This window comes from Brassica oleracea, chromosome C9 (assembly GCF_000695525.1).
Source record: "Brassica oleracea var. oleracea cultivar TO1000 chromosome C9, BOL, whole genome shotgun sequence".
Classification (NCBI taxonomy): Eukaryota; Viridiplantae; Streptophyta; class Magnoliopsida; order Brassicales; family Brassicaceae; genus Brassica; species Brassica oleracea.
This window is the reverse complement of record NC_027756.1, coordinates 32734132-32748574: the sequence shown is the minus strand read 5'-3', so window position 1 is coordinate 32748574 and position 14443 is coordinate 32734132. Positions and strand designations below refer to the sequence as shown.

The window sequence follows — 14443 nt, the reverse complement described above, 5'->3', positions numbered from 1 at the left end:
ATCTAAATCATCCTAATTATTTGATATTTTACCTTAAATAACCAATATTTTGTCCAAATTATCCGAAGTACCCGAACTATCCGAACCCGAACCGGATCCAAATGAGAACCGAACTTTTTCCGGATATTTTCCGGTTCCTACATTTACTATCCGAACCGAACCGAACCCGAAACTATCCGAACCGAACCGAACCGAAAATAGGTCAAGTACTAAATGGATCTTCTAGCTACTATCCGAACTACCCGAAACCCGAAATACCCGAACCGAACCGAACCGATACCCGAAATGCCCAGGCCTAGTTCTTGACTGTGGAATGGGCAGATTTGAAGGTCGAAGTACAGTAGAAGAAGGTGAATGTACTGCATTAATTTGGGCTATTCAGGCAGCTTACTCATTGGGATACAAGAAAGTGATCTTCGAAGGAGATAATATACAAGTCACAAGATGTTTACAAACTGCAAGCATTAACCTACGATTGGAGAATTATCTAAAGACTATCTCGGCTTGGAAATCTCATTTCCATAACATCAGGTTTATGTATCGTAGTAGGTCTGCAAATTCATGTGCAGATTTTTTAGCCAAAAAATTTTTAACATCTGATAATGCATGGAGTATGTTCCATACGTGTCCCCCATTTTTGTATAACAATGTTATGACTGAACTTTTAATATAAACGGAACTTAGTCCGAAAAAAAAAAAAAAAAATTGAATATGGTCTTGCTGACGAAGGCGTAAGTTAGCGTGAGTAATAATAAAAGGCTGAATAGTCGCAAACGTAGATCCACACAAAAAGTCGGCGAGGGAGAGAGGGTTTTAGAGAAACTCCATCAATCCCCTCACTCGAGTCAAGTCAAGGGAAATGTTTCCCCGGTTAGGTCGAGCTGTCACTCAAATCTCAAAGCTCCGATCTTTCTCCTCAAATGCGTCGCCCTTTTTCTCGCGCTGTGCCTACGCGACTGTAGCTCAGGCGGATGATGCTCCGTCGCAGAATGATTTCCCCAGCAAATCTCCGGTAAGATGTTTATAGAAATTCCTATTTGGTGCCGATTGTTTCTAGGTTAATTGAGCATGAGTTGAATCTGTATTATATGTTAAGATTTACGTTTCGTGGATTCATTCCTTTTATTGTTGGGCGGGGGGTTACAATAGATAAATCTTCTGGTGTTTTAGATTCGAGCTTCTACTGATTGATTCTGGATGTTATGCGTCTTGTCTCTGATTAAACTTATCTATGTCTGGCAGGTTAACTTGGATAAGTTGTTTTGGTCAAAGCCATGTTCACTGGCTCTTCCCAAAGATTCTCCTCTCAGAATTGATGAGCCAGACTACCAAGGGGTTCGCCGTTTTATACTAAAGATGCTTTTGTTCTATAGCAAACAGAGCACATCTATCCGTGGGGCAAACGTTATCTACAAGCGAATCATTGCTCAAGTCGACACACCTGCAATTTATGATGGTACTATTTGGTTTCTAAAGCAACAAGATTATGTTTTTTTTCTTTTTTTTTTTATGTATTTACTCTCTGTGCTTTGTCTCTGCTGCAGTATTCAACTTGGAGAAAACATTCAAAATAACATATTCGTTGCTTGTCCTTCATATGTGGCTTGTCTTACGCCGTTTGAAGCAAGAGGGAAAGGAAGGTGTTGATCTTGGTCAATATGTGTATGAGATCTACAATCATAATGTTGAAGTCAGGGTATCTAAAGCCGGGGTACGTCCTAGACTTATACTGTAGTTTCCAAGATGAATCTTATTTTCTAAAGATTCCTTAAAAATGAGATGGTCTTAATCTTTCTTTGAAAATGCAGGTTAACTTGCTTCTCTTGACATGGATGAAGGAATTGGAGAGAATCTTTTTTGGAAATGTTGTTGCCTATGATACCGCCCTACTTCCAGATGCTAAACCAAATGATCTACAAATCAAATTGTGGAGGTAAAGCTTCTATAACGCCGTGCTTTGAGTTTGGTAATGATTAGGCAGCAAAATAGCTCGAGGTGAATTTTATATAACAGAACCTTAAATGGAATTGAATTGTAGGAATATATTTTCTGATGATGGAACAACAACACCTGATGGAACGGAATTAAAAGCAGCAAAGGCATGAGTTTCCCCTCTCTTCCTCTCTCACAAACATATACATACAGGTTTAGCCCTTTTGTACTAAACTGTTTGAGACATCGCTTGTGTTTTACAGGCAATGGCAAGATATGTCCGGAGAGAAGTTGGTTCTCTTTCTTTAACAGGTGAATTACACTAACCTCCATTATCTTATAATTCTTTATAAGCTGCAACTTACAAAGTGTTTTAGATTTATAGTAAACCTAAGAAGCTGGACTTAGCATGACTGAATCTGTGACTCGCATTTGCAGTTGAAACAGATGTTCCTTTTGTATAATAATCTGTTTTTTGATGCACAGATAAAGAGTCCATATTCTCCGGCAACTTCTCCTTCACCCCCTTGGAAAACAAAGCATCAGTGACTTGAAGGAGCTGTGGCGCTTTGAGAATCAATCTTTCATCTGTTTCTTTTTTTTCTTCAATATTTTCTTATATCCAACAAGAGAAACCTACACAAGAGAATATGCTGGTTGGTAACAGCCGAATAATCACGAAAACATGGTGAAAGTTAAATAAGATTACTGTATTGCTTTTATAGTATCTATAAAGACGGATCGACCAATAATAATAGGTTAGGACAACAAATCAGTTATGTCGGTGAAATTAAACTGACTTGCAAGTGTAACGTGTACATAAAGAAACAAGCACAATTTATGAAGATTAAGATACAGAACGATGTATATATGCAGCAGAAAGAGAATTGTAAACATTGAGAATATCAGAAATATGTAATTCGTCTGTTTCTCAAGAATATCTCCTCTGATCGACAGAAAACTTTTTCTTTTCTTTCGATAGAAAACTTTAATATAGATGTACGGATCATTCAGGTTTTGCTTCTGTATAAAACCCTATTAATAATATCTTTTAATGGTCGAAAAGGCTTATCGATTTGCTGACCCTTGCTAGTATTCCAACAAGGATAAAACATTACTTTGATAGATTTTGTTTTGAAAAAGAAAAAAAATACTAAGATGACAATGTTGACAGCATACACACATGTTATTATTACACGTTACGTTACAACACAAGCATTGAGAAAACGAAGAAAAGAGATCAAACGATGGATGACAATTTGTGTGGAAATAGTTCTATCTGACATTAATTTTAAGAAGCTGCTTGTTGGTGTTGCTGATGGACTCCAATGTTGTGCTGCCCATACTTGGTATCATACCCTCTACTTCCCACCTTCATTCGGGCACTCTCTATCTTCTGATCCGATCCTGACCCCGTCATGTGCCTAGAAACATTCACCGTATACATATTATTTCTCTTAACTCTTTATATAAATAGTAGGCCTGGGCATTTCGGGTATCGGTTCGGTTCGGTTCGGGTATTTCGGGTTTTGGGTAGTTCGGATAGGGATTAGAGGATCCATTTAGTACTTGACCTATTTTCGGTTCGGTTCGGTTCGGATAGTTTCGGGTTCGGTTCGGTTCGGATAGTAAATGTAGGAACCGGAAAATATCCGGAAAAAGTTCGGTTCTCATTTGGATCCGGTTCGGGTTCGGATAGTTCGGGTGGTTTGGATAATTTGGATAAAATATCAGTTATTTAGGGTAAAATATCAAATAATTAAGATGATTTACATAAAAAATTTGGATATTTTGGATTACTTTGGATATTTCGGATAAAACTATCTGGATAGTTTCAGATACTTTCGGGTAGTTTGGATACTTTATAATAATTTAGTTATCCTCAACTATTTTCAGATACTTTTAATAGAATTTTAAATTAAAAATATATATTTAGTGATGTTATATGTATATATAATTAATATTTTTATATATTCGGGTACCCGTTCGGTTCTCGGTTCGGTTCCGGTTCGGTTATTTCGGATATAAAAATATAGGAACCGTTCGGGTATTTGAGGGTATTAATCCGGTTCCGGTTTCGGGTATTTCGGTTCGGTTCCGGATCGGTTCTTCGGTTCCGGTTATTTTGCCCAGGCCTAATAAATAGCGTGAAGAGAAAGGTATGATTTGAAAACGTAGGTCACAGTTTTGTGTGTTTACGTCATCTATATATTATATATTACCTGTAGAGCCAAGAGAAGGCGGTTATGGCGGCTATACCAAAGCCACCGGAGGCAAGGAACCCAGTGATGATGAGAACCACGGTGATCACCGCTGGGACCAAGACAGGGCTAAATATAATAAGCAGAGGAGTGGCTACAGCGAATGCTATCACTGTACCGGCGAGTGTTAAGCCTGAGAGGACTAGGAGGGATCCACCGGCTGCGACACCAGTCGCTACCTTCACCATCTGCGCCCCTGTCTTCGGATGGTCTCTGTCTAGGGTAATTCTACTGTCTCGGACTATTATGTCTTGATGGGTTCTTGTTTGATTCGCCATTGATTCTTGTTATGATCTCTCCGACACAAAAATAGAATAAATCAGCAGAGGGAGATTAGATAGTAATATATTGGGCGTGAGCAATGATGATGTATGAATAAGGGAGATGGGTAGAAGGCTGGCGAGTCCCCTTTGCTTGGCCGTTCCACGTGTTGAGAATGTTTTCATGCAGCCGTAGCATCTGTAAAAAGGGGGCTCCCTTTTGCGACACATAATATTTGTTTGTTTTGAAGTTGTTCGTCGTTGGAGTAAATAAGACCAACCGGAGCACAGAGGGATCGGGTCGTCAGTTATGGGCCTGATTAGGGTCAGTTGATGGAGCACCGATGGAGCACAGAGGGATCAAATAATTAGTATAGAAAAAAAATTGAGGAGCTAAATTTTTTGGTGCAGATAGTACAGAGGGGTCAATTGATATCAAACTCTTACCCTATAAATACATGTTTGGAATCAAATCCAACTTAGCTAGTCCACAAAGAGTAGTTGTAATAGTTTGTTGCCTCTTAAGAGTAAAGAGCTTAAAATTCAAAATTCGATTCTTGATTGTAAACTTAAATAACTTGGAATATCCGGGATTGCTTCCAGAATGTCGTCTGAATATCTTTCAAACTATGTAAATCCCCTATCAAAACCAAATAAAAGAAAAGGTTCCTGAGATGAGTACACCCGCTCAAAATATGTCACTCACATCTACGACATCTGAAAAGGAAATAAAATCGGTATTCATGAAAAAGCTTATGGCCAGATGGTATGACAGCGTTGTTTTATCAACAGTCCTAGACTATTATCAAAGCCGATATCATTAAGATGGTTGACGAGTTCTTACAGACGAGTTCCTACAGATGAGTTCTTTTGATGAGATGCTAAATTTAACAAATATTTATCATTCCAAAAACAATGAGACCAAGTGTGGGGTATACGTTCATATCGAAGGTATTATGTTAGTGGCTGAAACTTAAGACTCCCACAATTGATTTTAGAGATTCAGTCTATTTTTGTTTCAGGAAGATTGATTTCGGATAAAATTCTTATAGCTCAAAAAATGTTATATTGGCTTAGAACGATGTAAGTAAATAATTTTGGCTATCAAAATGAATATGAGTATAGCAAATTATAGGTTAGAATAGCCATTTATACAAGGGTTGTTACTAAAAATTGGGTTCTCTCCAAAATGGGTATCATGGATGATGAAGTATATATCATCATCGGTTAAGTACAAAATACTAATAAATAGACAACCAAAAAGACATATTATATCAAAGAGGGAGTTAAGACAAGAAGATCTTTTATCATCATATTTGTTTATTTTGGGTATGAAAGCACTGATTGTAAATATTCAAAAGGAGGAAAAGAAAAAATATTAAACATGTTTAAAGATAGCAGAGGAAGTCCGGTGATTTCCCACCTATTATTTACAGATTACCGGTAAAGAGTAATCTAAAAATATGAGTGATGAAATGTGACACACAGTCTGCAAGATATAGAGAAGATGAGAAAACGATGAACCATGTCCTCTTTGAATGCCTCCCAACTATTTAAATATGGAATCTCTTAAAGAATCTCACAAAGCCAGAAAGGTTTCTTATGCAGTTGGCTTTGCTAATATGAATTATTTGTTTTGGAGAATAACACCACATCGATGATGTAATAACAAGGTATTTAACAGTATTGACAATGATCGTCCAGATATTTTGTGGTTACTAGAGACAAAAGCCATACTATGGAACAAAGTGCAAATGGAAATAGTCCAAACTAAAACACAAACACTAAACACTATGAAAGAGGAAATACAAAGTATACCACCTAGATTAAGAAAATAGTAGACAAATGAGTTTTGGAAGGATAAAGACAATTTCTCAAGACAAAGATGGTATAGTACACTAGCAGGGTTTGAAGGTTTGATGGCGCAAGCAATACAAGAACCAGCATTTACACTTTTTCACACCGAATTTGAAGCCCTCAGCTGGACGTAGAGTGTGTGAAAACTTTTAGACAGTTTACCTGACTTTTGCGATAGATTGTTGTTAATTGGTGAAAATGATTTAAAACCAGATGTATGGTTTACCTGACTTTTAGACAGTTTACCTGACTTAATTAGAAAAAAATATAACGAGCAAAAAAAAGTTTTAACACGTTTGAGATCAGACATGCATCCCGAACTCAATATACAAAGACAGATAAATTTATACAGTGTTCGAAATCAATCAACTACATAGTTACCAATTTGGTTAGCACAGCGTTGATAGTGTATGTTTATGTTGATGACAAAAAAATTAATAGTAATTTCTTTTTAATTTTGATCAGATTTGGTTTTAATATTTAAGAAATATATTAATTTTTTATTTATCATAAAAATAGCATAAAACTAAATTACATACATTTAATTATTTTTACGTATAATGAGTATCTATTTTTAGTTATGAAATTAGCAATTTAAATTAATATTTTATAGAAAAAATTGTAGATTTTCTATTTTGACAATTTGTAATTGGCGGATGTTTATTTCAAACTAAAGTTGACGAAGATTAATTTTAAAATTGAAATTTAGTTAATGTAGTTAACATAAATAAAAATCAATATATTAAAATAGAATTTCTTGAAAAGGAACTGAGACACACACAAAAGAACTTTATAAAAAAAAAGACCATTTTTATGTCTCTCGGATATGAACAAGTTCGTAGATAGACACTAGCTGATGGTCCCTCACAAAACAAAGGACAGAAACAATAAAGATAGTCCACTTGCCACACTCCAAAGCAACAGTGAAACTAAACAAGTCAATAAAATTGAAAAGGATCCTTCCTCTCTCCAACCCAAGAAGAAGCTAACTACGAAACTTCTCAGTCTCACTTCCTTCTTCTATATAACCTCCCCAAATCTCAAATCCAAAACTCCACAACACAATCAAAACCATAAACCAACGACTCCAAGTCTCTAATATATGGCTTCTTCACAAGACCAATCAGCTTTGGACCTCATCACTCAACACCTCCTTACCGATTTCCCTTCCTTAGAGACTTTCGTCTCTAGCATCCATCAGAGCACCACCTCCACTCTTAGCCAACGCAAGCCATCTCTTGCCACCATTTCAGTTCCTACTACTGCACCGGTGGTTCAAGAGGATGATCATAGGCATTACAGGGGCGTGAGGCGTAGGCCGTGGGGTAAGTATGCGGCTGAGATCAGAGACCCAAACAAGAAAGGCGTTCGTGTCTGGTTAGGTACTTTTGACACGGCCGTGGAGGCTGCAAGAGGTTACGACAGGGCTGCTTTTAAACTAAGAGGAAGCAAAGCCATTCTTAACTTCCCACTAGAAGCAGGCAAGCACCAGGACTCTGGAGACAACAAGAACAAGAAGACTGTGGCTTTGAAAGCTAAGAGGAAGAGACCAGAAACAGAGGATGAAAACCATGAGAGAAACCTGATCAGTCATAAAGCTGTGAAAAGGGAAGAGACGGAAGCTCAGGGTGAGGCTTGTCCGTTAACACCATCAAGTTGGATGGGGTTTTGGGACGCAGTAGACGGTATAGGGATGGGACTATTCTCTGTGCCTCCTTTATCTCCTTACCCATCGCTAGGACATTCTCAACTCGGAGTTAAGTAAGCTTATGGATGTAGGTGACATCCGCAACTTTGGATTATATATCATCGGCAAGCGAACACACAAACAAGACAATAATTATCTTAAGGATTGTATTAAAGATTCCTCACGGAGTGAATTAGTTTGTAGATTGGTTGATTGTAAATGGTTTGTTATATTCATTCGTTCTTCTCAATGCAATTATCTCTACTCTTCCTTAAACGACCTCAAGAGGATAAGAGCTTTCAAAACGATACTAATGAGTCCTTCGTACAAAATGATGGCCGACTTGTGTGGTCATCTGAAAGGACAGACAACCATATGCAGATGCACCTTGCTTAGTTGCTTTGACTTTTCACCATAGAACAAAAGGAAATCTTAGCAGCTAATTAAATAGATGGCAGCAGACCGACCCACTGGTCCTACAAAGACAAGTAAGCTACTTGGGAACCCTCTAGGCTAAGCTGAAATACATGCTGCATAACATCAAACCAAGTGAACTCTTGATAAACACAAGAGTTCCAATTATTTTTTTGATCATTAAGCTTTGGTTCAAGGAAAGAAAAAAGATCCTTAAGCTTCTCTTTCTCTGCTTGACATCTGACGTAGAACACTTACGAATGAATGAATATTGCAGATCATTATCAGCGTATTGGCTGCAGATACAGAATGCCCAAGAGGCCCTAGACACATTGAATTCGATATGATAATGAAAAACAAAGCCATTCCGCTGTCATGCTCCACCAGTGCATCTGCTTCCAGATGTACGTGTGATATGTTAACATCTGTTCTAACAACAATGATAAAATTACCTTGCCTTTTCTAAGTTCCAAATCAAAGGATAACATCTATTCTTACAACAATGATAAAATTACCTTGCCTTTTCTAAGTTCCAAATCAAAGGAAACAACCAGTGGGGAATACTGAAGATCGGAGTTCAGAGGTTGATTATTAAGTGACTCGGTTGGAATTCTTAAAAAGAGAAGGAATATATAGGCACAAAACTTTCGTTCACGCTACTTTATACTTTCAGTGCATCACATCCATGAATACATGATACAATTGAAATGAACAAAATTTCCTTTGTTGCTAACATCATGTATCATGTGAACTGGTCATAACTGACGTCAATCAGTCCTTAGTTGTTGTGTCCCAGACTCGTGGGTGATGAAAATTATACTGATTTAGGGATGGAAATGATCAATGATATGCTCTATGACATCTGCTCCTTCTATATGCATAGTTTCGCTTTTAACCTGCAAACGGCATAACACATGCAATTAGATTTCATGTTTATACAACAAGGTATGTGGACACTAATCTTATCTGGAAATGTAACGTTCAAACTTACAAAAACAGAACGATAAACATCAAGAGAAGATGCATTTAAAACCCTTAGGAGGGAAATGGTATATCTTAGGAGAGTGAGAGACCTGTATAACACTATGAGCAGCGAATCTCTGCCTACTACTGTGAAAGCTAACATCAACTTTTTCCCATGAGACAGTGGAGAGTCCTTTGATCATTTCTTCTGCAAATTTGAAAAGGCACCACGTTATTAAAACATGAAAATAAGAAAACAGAAGCACTGCACATGGGTAGACAGACCCACATACGAATTGTTTGTACTTCTTTTACCAGCTAATGAGATCTAAAACATAGAAAACAGAAATACAGATAAGATAGAGGAGCAGTGAGTAATAACTCTGCAACAGAACCAATTAATACCTAAACAGGTACCAGTGCAAGCTTACCTTCAATGTCGTCCGAATGATTTTCGCCTTCTGGTACGTCGTCACCGTCACATGACTTGCAGAGTTCTTCGTAAACAATATGAGGATACTTCTCGTCCAGAGAATCTTCCCACTGGTAAACCAAGAAAATAATTCACATATAAGAGACCCATCGCATCAAAATCCTGAACCATATGGAGTAAGTCATATACCTTAGGCAATTCACTGTCACGTCTAATAGAAGCCGTCCTCCAGCCAACGATGTCTATTCAGGTCTAGTAAAGGAAAAGAAATGTAATGGCACATGATAAATAGCATATTACTAAAAGTAACAGAGACAGGATACGATCATGGCCCACATTTGAATAAACCACCCGCCTTTTGAAGGCACGCAGTGCAGACCTGCAATAGAGGAAAAACATATTTTAGTGAGAAGATCTTGCAGTCATGGTTAACTTGTGACAAATGGGGGGGGGGCATAGAGTGCATTGCATACATGAAATGACAATCACCGGTATCTTCCACCATGCGTCGAAGCAAGGGCGGTTTTCCCTCTTCTTCATCTTTCAAGAAAAGGTGACGTCCCGTTCTTTTAAATATCCAGTGGATAACGAGACCTGCAACTTTCTCGAAGGAAGAAACCCCAAATAGAAACGGAACCTGGAAGCAAATACCAAAATTATGTTTAATCCCGTAAGAATAACATCCTGACATAAGTGAAATTGTAATTCAATTTCAATCGCACAAATAGATATCCATGGTTAAAGAAAGAAAACAGCTGTCGGTTACATTTTGTATAAATGACAGAGTGCAAGGTTAAAAGCATCTTTGGTAAGATAGTGTCTTTTATTTTTTTTATTGTTTGCTTTTTGGCGTTCACCAGAATCAAAGTTATGAAATGAAGTTTTTGCTTATTTTCAATTTCAAACAACTTGTAAACAAATGAACATAAGAAGAGTTACCTGTCTATTACCCATAGAACCCAAATGGGGTGTAGCTACAGTGATGAAGTTCACAGCCTCTAAGCCACATATTGTGCCTTGGGAAGGCCCTTCAATACTGTCCCCTGAAGAGTCTTGCGGATTAGGTGGCTTGTAAAGCTTCCCAATTGCATATCTAGCTGCAAGCCCTCCCAAAGAATGAGCAACAAAGGAGATTTTGCGGATGTTTGGCCTTGTTTCAACAATTTCAAGGACCTGACACATACAAAGAGCGTGGTTGTGGTTCGGGAGTTGGCTACAATGAGTGAAGGAAAGAGGGAAGAGAATGTAATGATGCTTGCTTGCTAACCTCAGATGCAAGACGCTCACCCATTACATCCACACCATCTAGAGTAAGGGCAGACGCATTTTTCTCACTACCTGCTTAAACAAGAAGATCATTGGATAATTGCCAGCAATAGTAGCTGAAAGATTAGGCTAAAGGAACCATCTCTATCTCTATAATGTATCTGGAAAAGGAACCATCACTAATCAGCAGAGGAAGAGTTGGTAGTGTTCTTACAGTGAACAAAGAGTTTGTCAGGTAGCCTTTTAACGAATTGCTCAGCTCCAAACTTCCAATCGTCCGTACTGAATTACCAAAATCGGGAAATTAAGATTACAGATCAAGATCAAGATCAGGAAATTATGATTACTGTACAAGAAAGAATCAAGCAGTAACCTTCCCAAGATCCCATGGACCATAACGACGAGGTGATCGGCGGAAGAGGAATCGGAGTTCTTGCAACTCCAAACGTCAAGGCTCCCATCGACCACAGACTCCGCCGAGCAAACGCCCTCCTCCTGCTTCTCCATGTTGGCAATTCGAATTCGATCCGATCAGATCCAATATGGTTTGTGGTTCAGGAGTAGAAAGTGGGGGAGTGGAAAGCAGGAGAAGACAGAGTTGCCAGAGAAGGAAACGTAAGGTGGAAGAAAGGAATCGTGAAGAGGGATGTCGGCTTCGAGACGGAGTTGCCGACTTCAGGGGACCCAAAGCAAAAAGACAATATCTCTCTACGGCTTGGCTTTGGTAAATTAAAATACAAGGTAAGGAAATATCTTCCGACTTTGCATCAGTTTTTTTTTTCCACAAGTTCCTATGCTTGACATTTTACTCGAATCATCATTTTATTAAGATTTCGAATCAAAGTGCTTTTTTCGAATAACTAAACACGGATTTTCGAATTCACGTAAAAATGTCGCACTCTTCTCTTTATGCAAGATATACGGATATTATAATTGGCAATTCTCTAAAACCAAATAAAATACATTTTTCACCAAAAACAAACAAAGAGAAAATTGATATAAAAAAAATTTCATTAAAGAGGTAAAAGATCTTTCTACCTTTCTTTTATAGACATAAAAATATAAATAATTGTTTAAATAAATTATATAAAAATTATTATTTTTGAATGATCAATTTTTGAATAGAAATTTTATATTTTTTTCTGATTTTTTTCCTAATTTTTTATTTTCAAAACATTTTATTTTGAAATCTGAAAATTCTTTTTAAAAATATTTTAAAATTTTAAGTATTTATTTATTTAATCATAAAATTCAACCCCAAAACCCATATACCGCAAATCCAAATCTTAATTTTAAGTTAATTAATCCACATAATATAAGTGTATATTTACTTTTTGATAACAAATTTTAATTATTTTAATTTTGTATGTTATATTTGTGATAAAAACTCTTTAATGTCTTCCTATAAATTGTTTTTGTTATAAACACTATACATATATCATATATACAAGAAAAAAGATAAATAATTCCTTAAAATTTACAAAAACGTCCTAAGCTGTAATACTTCCACATTAACTTGGCTGATTTATTTTGTTTCCTTTTTTATTTTTTTTATTTCTGCCAAACTATTTCATATTTAGAAAAGAAAATTAGTGTTTTTGGTTAGGTTTTCAACATAATTAGGGAAACAATAGTCTGATTAATTTCATCCCCTTTTTAATTTTTTTTTTTGTTTTTTATATTAGATTTTAGTTTTTTGAAAAACACAATGATAATTTAAACTTTTTTTTTAGTTTCTAATTTTTATTTTCCTTTTAAATTACTCCATAAAACAAAAAAAAACACTATTAATAATAAATATTTATTCTGAAAATAAGGAAATACAAAATATTATCATCAAAGCACACATAGACTTGTTTAAGAAAAATATTTTAAAATAAAAATACAAAATACAAAATAAAATTATCATAGCATATAGATGAAAATTTTGATTTCAATTTTTTCATATAGTTCATACAAGCAGTATTGTATTTTTTTCTTTGTGAGCACGGTCTTCAGCTGGTACATTAGTAGTTGCAATAAAAATTTAACTAAGTGTTACGCTTAAAGAAACAGTGAAAAACAATCTATATGAATATATCCCTAAATTATTTTGCTTAAACTGGAATTGACAAGGAATATAAAAGATGCAAGAAGACAAATCAAAGATAATACAGTTCAAAGAAGTTTTTTTGTGCCAAGTTAACAAACAGAAATCATGTGTTACATAATGATCTTGACTTATCTCTTATTCTCTTCAAGGTTTATCTAATTACTAGAGTACTTAGGATGTATGTGTCGTACTTTCACTACAAGAAAAACTGGATTTACCTATAAGAGTATTTTCAATGTATTACTCCATTTTTTTACTCCAAAATAGTATAACTCCAAAATGAAGTTGGGTTTTACTCCAATGTATTACTCCATTTCTTACTCTAAAAAAAATATTCACAAATGATTCTATTTTTTATTTAGTTAATAATTGTTAGTAGTGCCTTCAACTTATAAAAATTTAACAATTAATCCAACTATTTTATATTTACAAAACTTTCATAAAAATATATTTTATTTAAATTAAATATTTATTAATAAAAAATACAGCTAGAGCTTTTCTTCCAACTTCAATTGGTGTAATTTTCATCATATGCAATTTTTCTAATTCAAAAACAAAATTATGCATTAGAAGAACATAAAGAAGATAACAATTTTTTTTTTTAATTTAAATTATGTACTTGATCCAAATGTTTGTGCATATATTAAGCTTAATGATGTTAGGAGTTTTCAAGGCTCCTAAGACAAATGTTGTAGTATGAGTTAATGTTGAACCAGTTCTGAGGGATATCAAAGCACCGAGAATGCAAGTACTCACTTAATCTAAGTGCAACCAATGATTTAGATGAGTTTTAAACTACTGCTAATACTTGATTAATCATGTAGAGAAATAGATAAGAAATCAACAAGAACACAGGATAAAAGCAATGAAATCTGAATTAAAAGAAGTTTTTACTAGTTGTTCTCCAGAAAAAGAGATTCTCCAGCCACTGATGGCTTACCAAAGATATAAAACATAGGTTTAAAAAGTAAAAAACGTGCATAATGAAATGACCAAAAGGCCCTTGAGAAAACATGAGTTCGGCCAAACAAATAGACGCGGAGCGACCTCGGCACGTCGCTGCGAGAGGTCGCTCCCGGGTCGTTTCTTCGCGAGCGACCTGGCTGTGTCGCTCTGAAGACGTCGCTCCCGGGTCGTCTCCTCGCGAGCGACCTGGCTGTGTAGCTCCGAAGACGTCGCTCCCGGCTTCGTTTTGTGTCCTCTCGCCATGGAGACGCGAGCGACCTCGGAGCGTCGCTCTGGCCGGGTCGCTCCGGGATGTGTGTCACAGCGACTTCA

General features: G+C 36.2%; 4 protein-coding genes across 4 annotated transcripts; 2 read left to right on the top strand and 2 right to left on the bottom strand.

The window, feature by feature from the left end:
• The first annotated feature begins 762 nt into the window (after nt 1-762).
• On the top strand, nt 763-2654 carry LOC106315543 (ubiquinol-cytochrome-c reductase complex assembly factor 1-like). The gene is made up of 7 exons (XM_013753304.1): nt 763-1012; nt 1243-1456; nt 1545-1711; nt 1809-1933; nt 2039-2099; nt 2196-2244; nt 2419-2654. The coding sequence occupies exons 1-7, from the start codon at nt 860-862 to the stop codon at nt 2484-2486; spliced, it is 837 nt and encodes a 278-aa protein (XP_013608758.1). The 5' UTR covers nt 763-859; the 3' UTR covers nt 2487-2654.
• A 499-nt stretch (nt 2655-3153) lies between these two features.
• On the bottom strand, nt 3154-4477 carry LOC106317459 (oleosin 14.9 kDa). Its single transcript, XM_013755273.1, has 2 exons — nt 4155-4477; nt 3154-3356 (listed from the first exon to the last, which is right to left on the bottom strand). The coding sequence occupies exons 1-2, from the start codon at nt 4469-4471 to the stop codon at nt 3224-3226; spliced, it is 450 nt and encodes a 149-aa protein (XP_013610727.1). The 5' UTR covers nt 4472-4477; the 3' UTR covers nt 3154-3223.
• Nucleotides 4478-7317: 2840 nt separating this feature from the next.
• On the top strand, nt 7318-8267 carry LOC106313782 (ethylene-responsive transcription factor ERF105). The gene has a single exon (XM_013751691.1). The coding sequence runs from the start codon at nt 7413-7415 to the stop codon at nt 8073-8075; it is 663 nt and encodes a 220-aa protein (XP_013607145.1). The 5' UTR covers nt 7318-7412; the 3' UTR covers nt 8076-8267.
• A 754-nt stretch (nt 8268-9021) lies between these two features.
• On the bottom strand, nt 9022-11617 carry LOC106313551 (putative lipase ROG1; the record flags this gene model as incomplete). Its single annotated transcript, XM_013751387.1, is given in 10 exon segments — nt 9022-9307; nt 9485-9582; nt 9806-9917; nt 9997-10049; nt 10131-10186; nt 10281-10444; nt 10747-10980; nt 11075-11145; nt 11288-11355; nt 11447-11617. Coding segments are annotated over 10 exon segments (1062 nt in total). The 3' UTR covers nt 9022-9235.
• Nucleotides 11618-14443: the final 2826 nt, after the last annotated feature.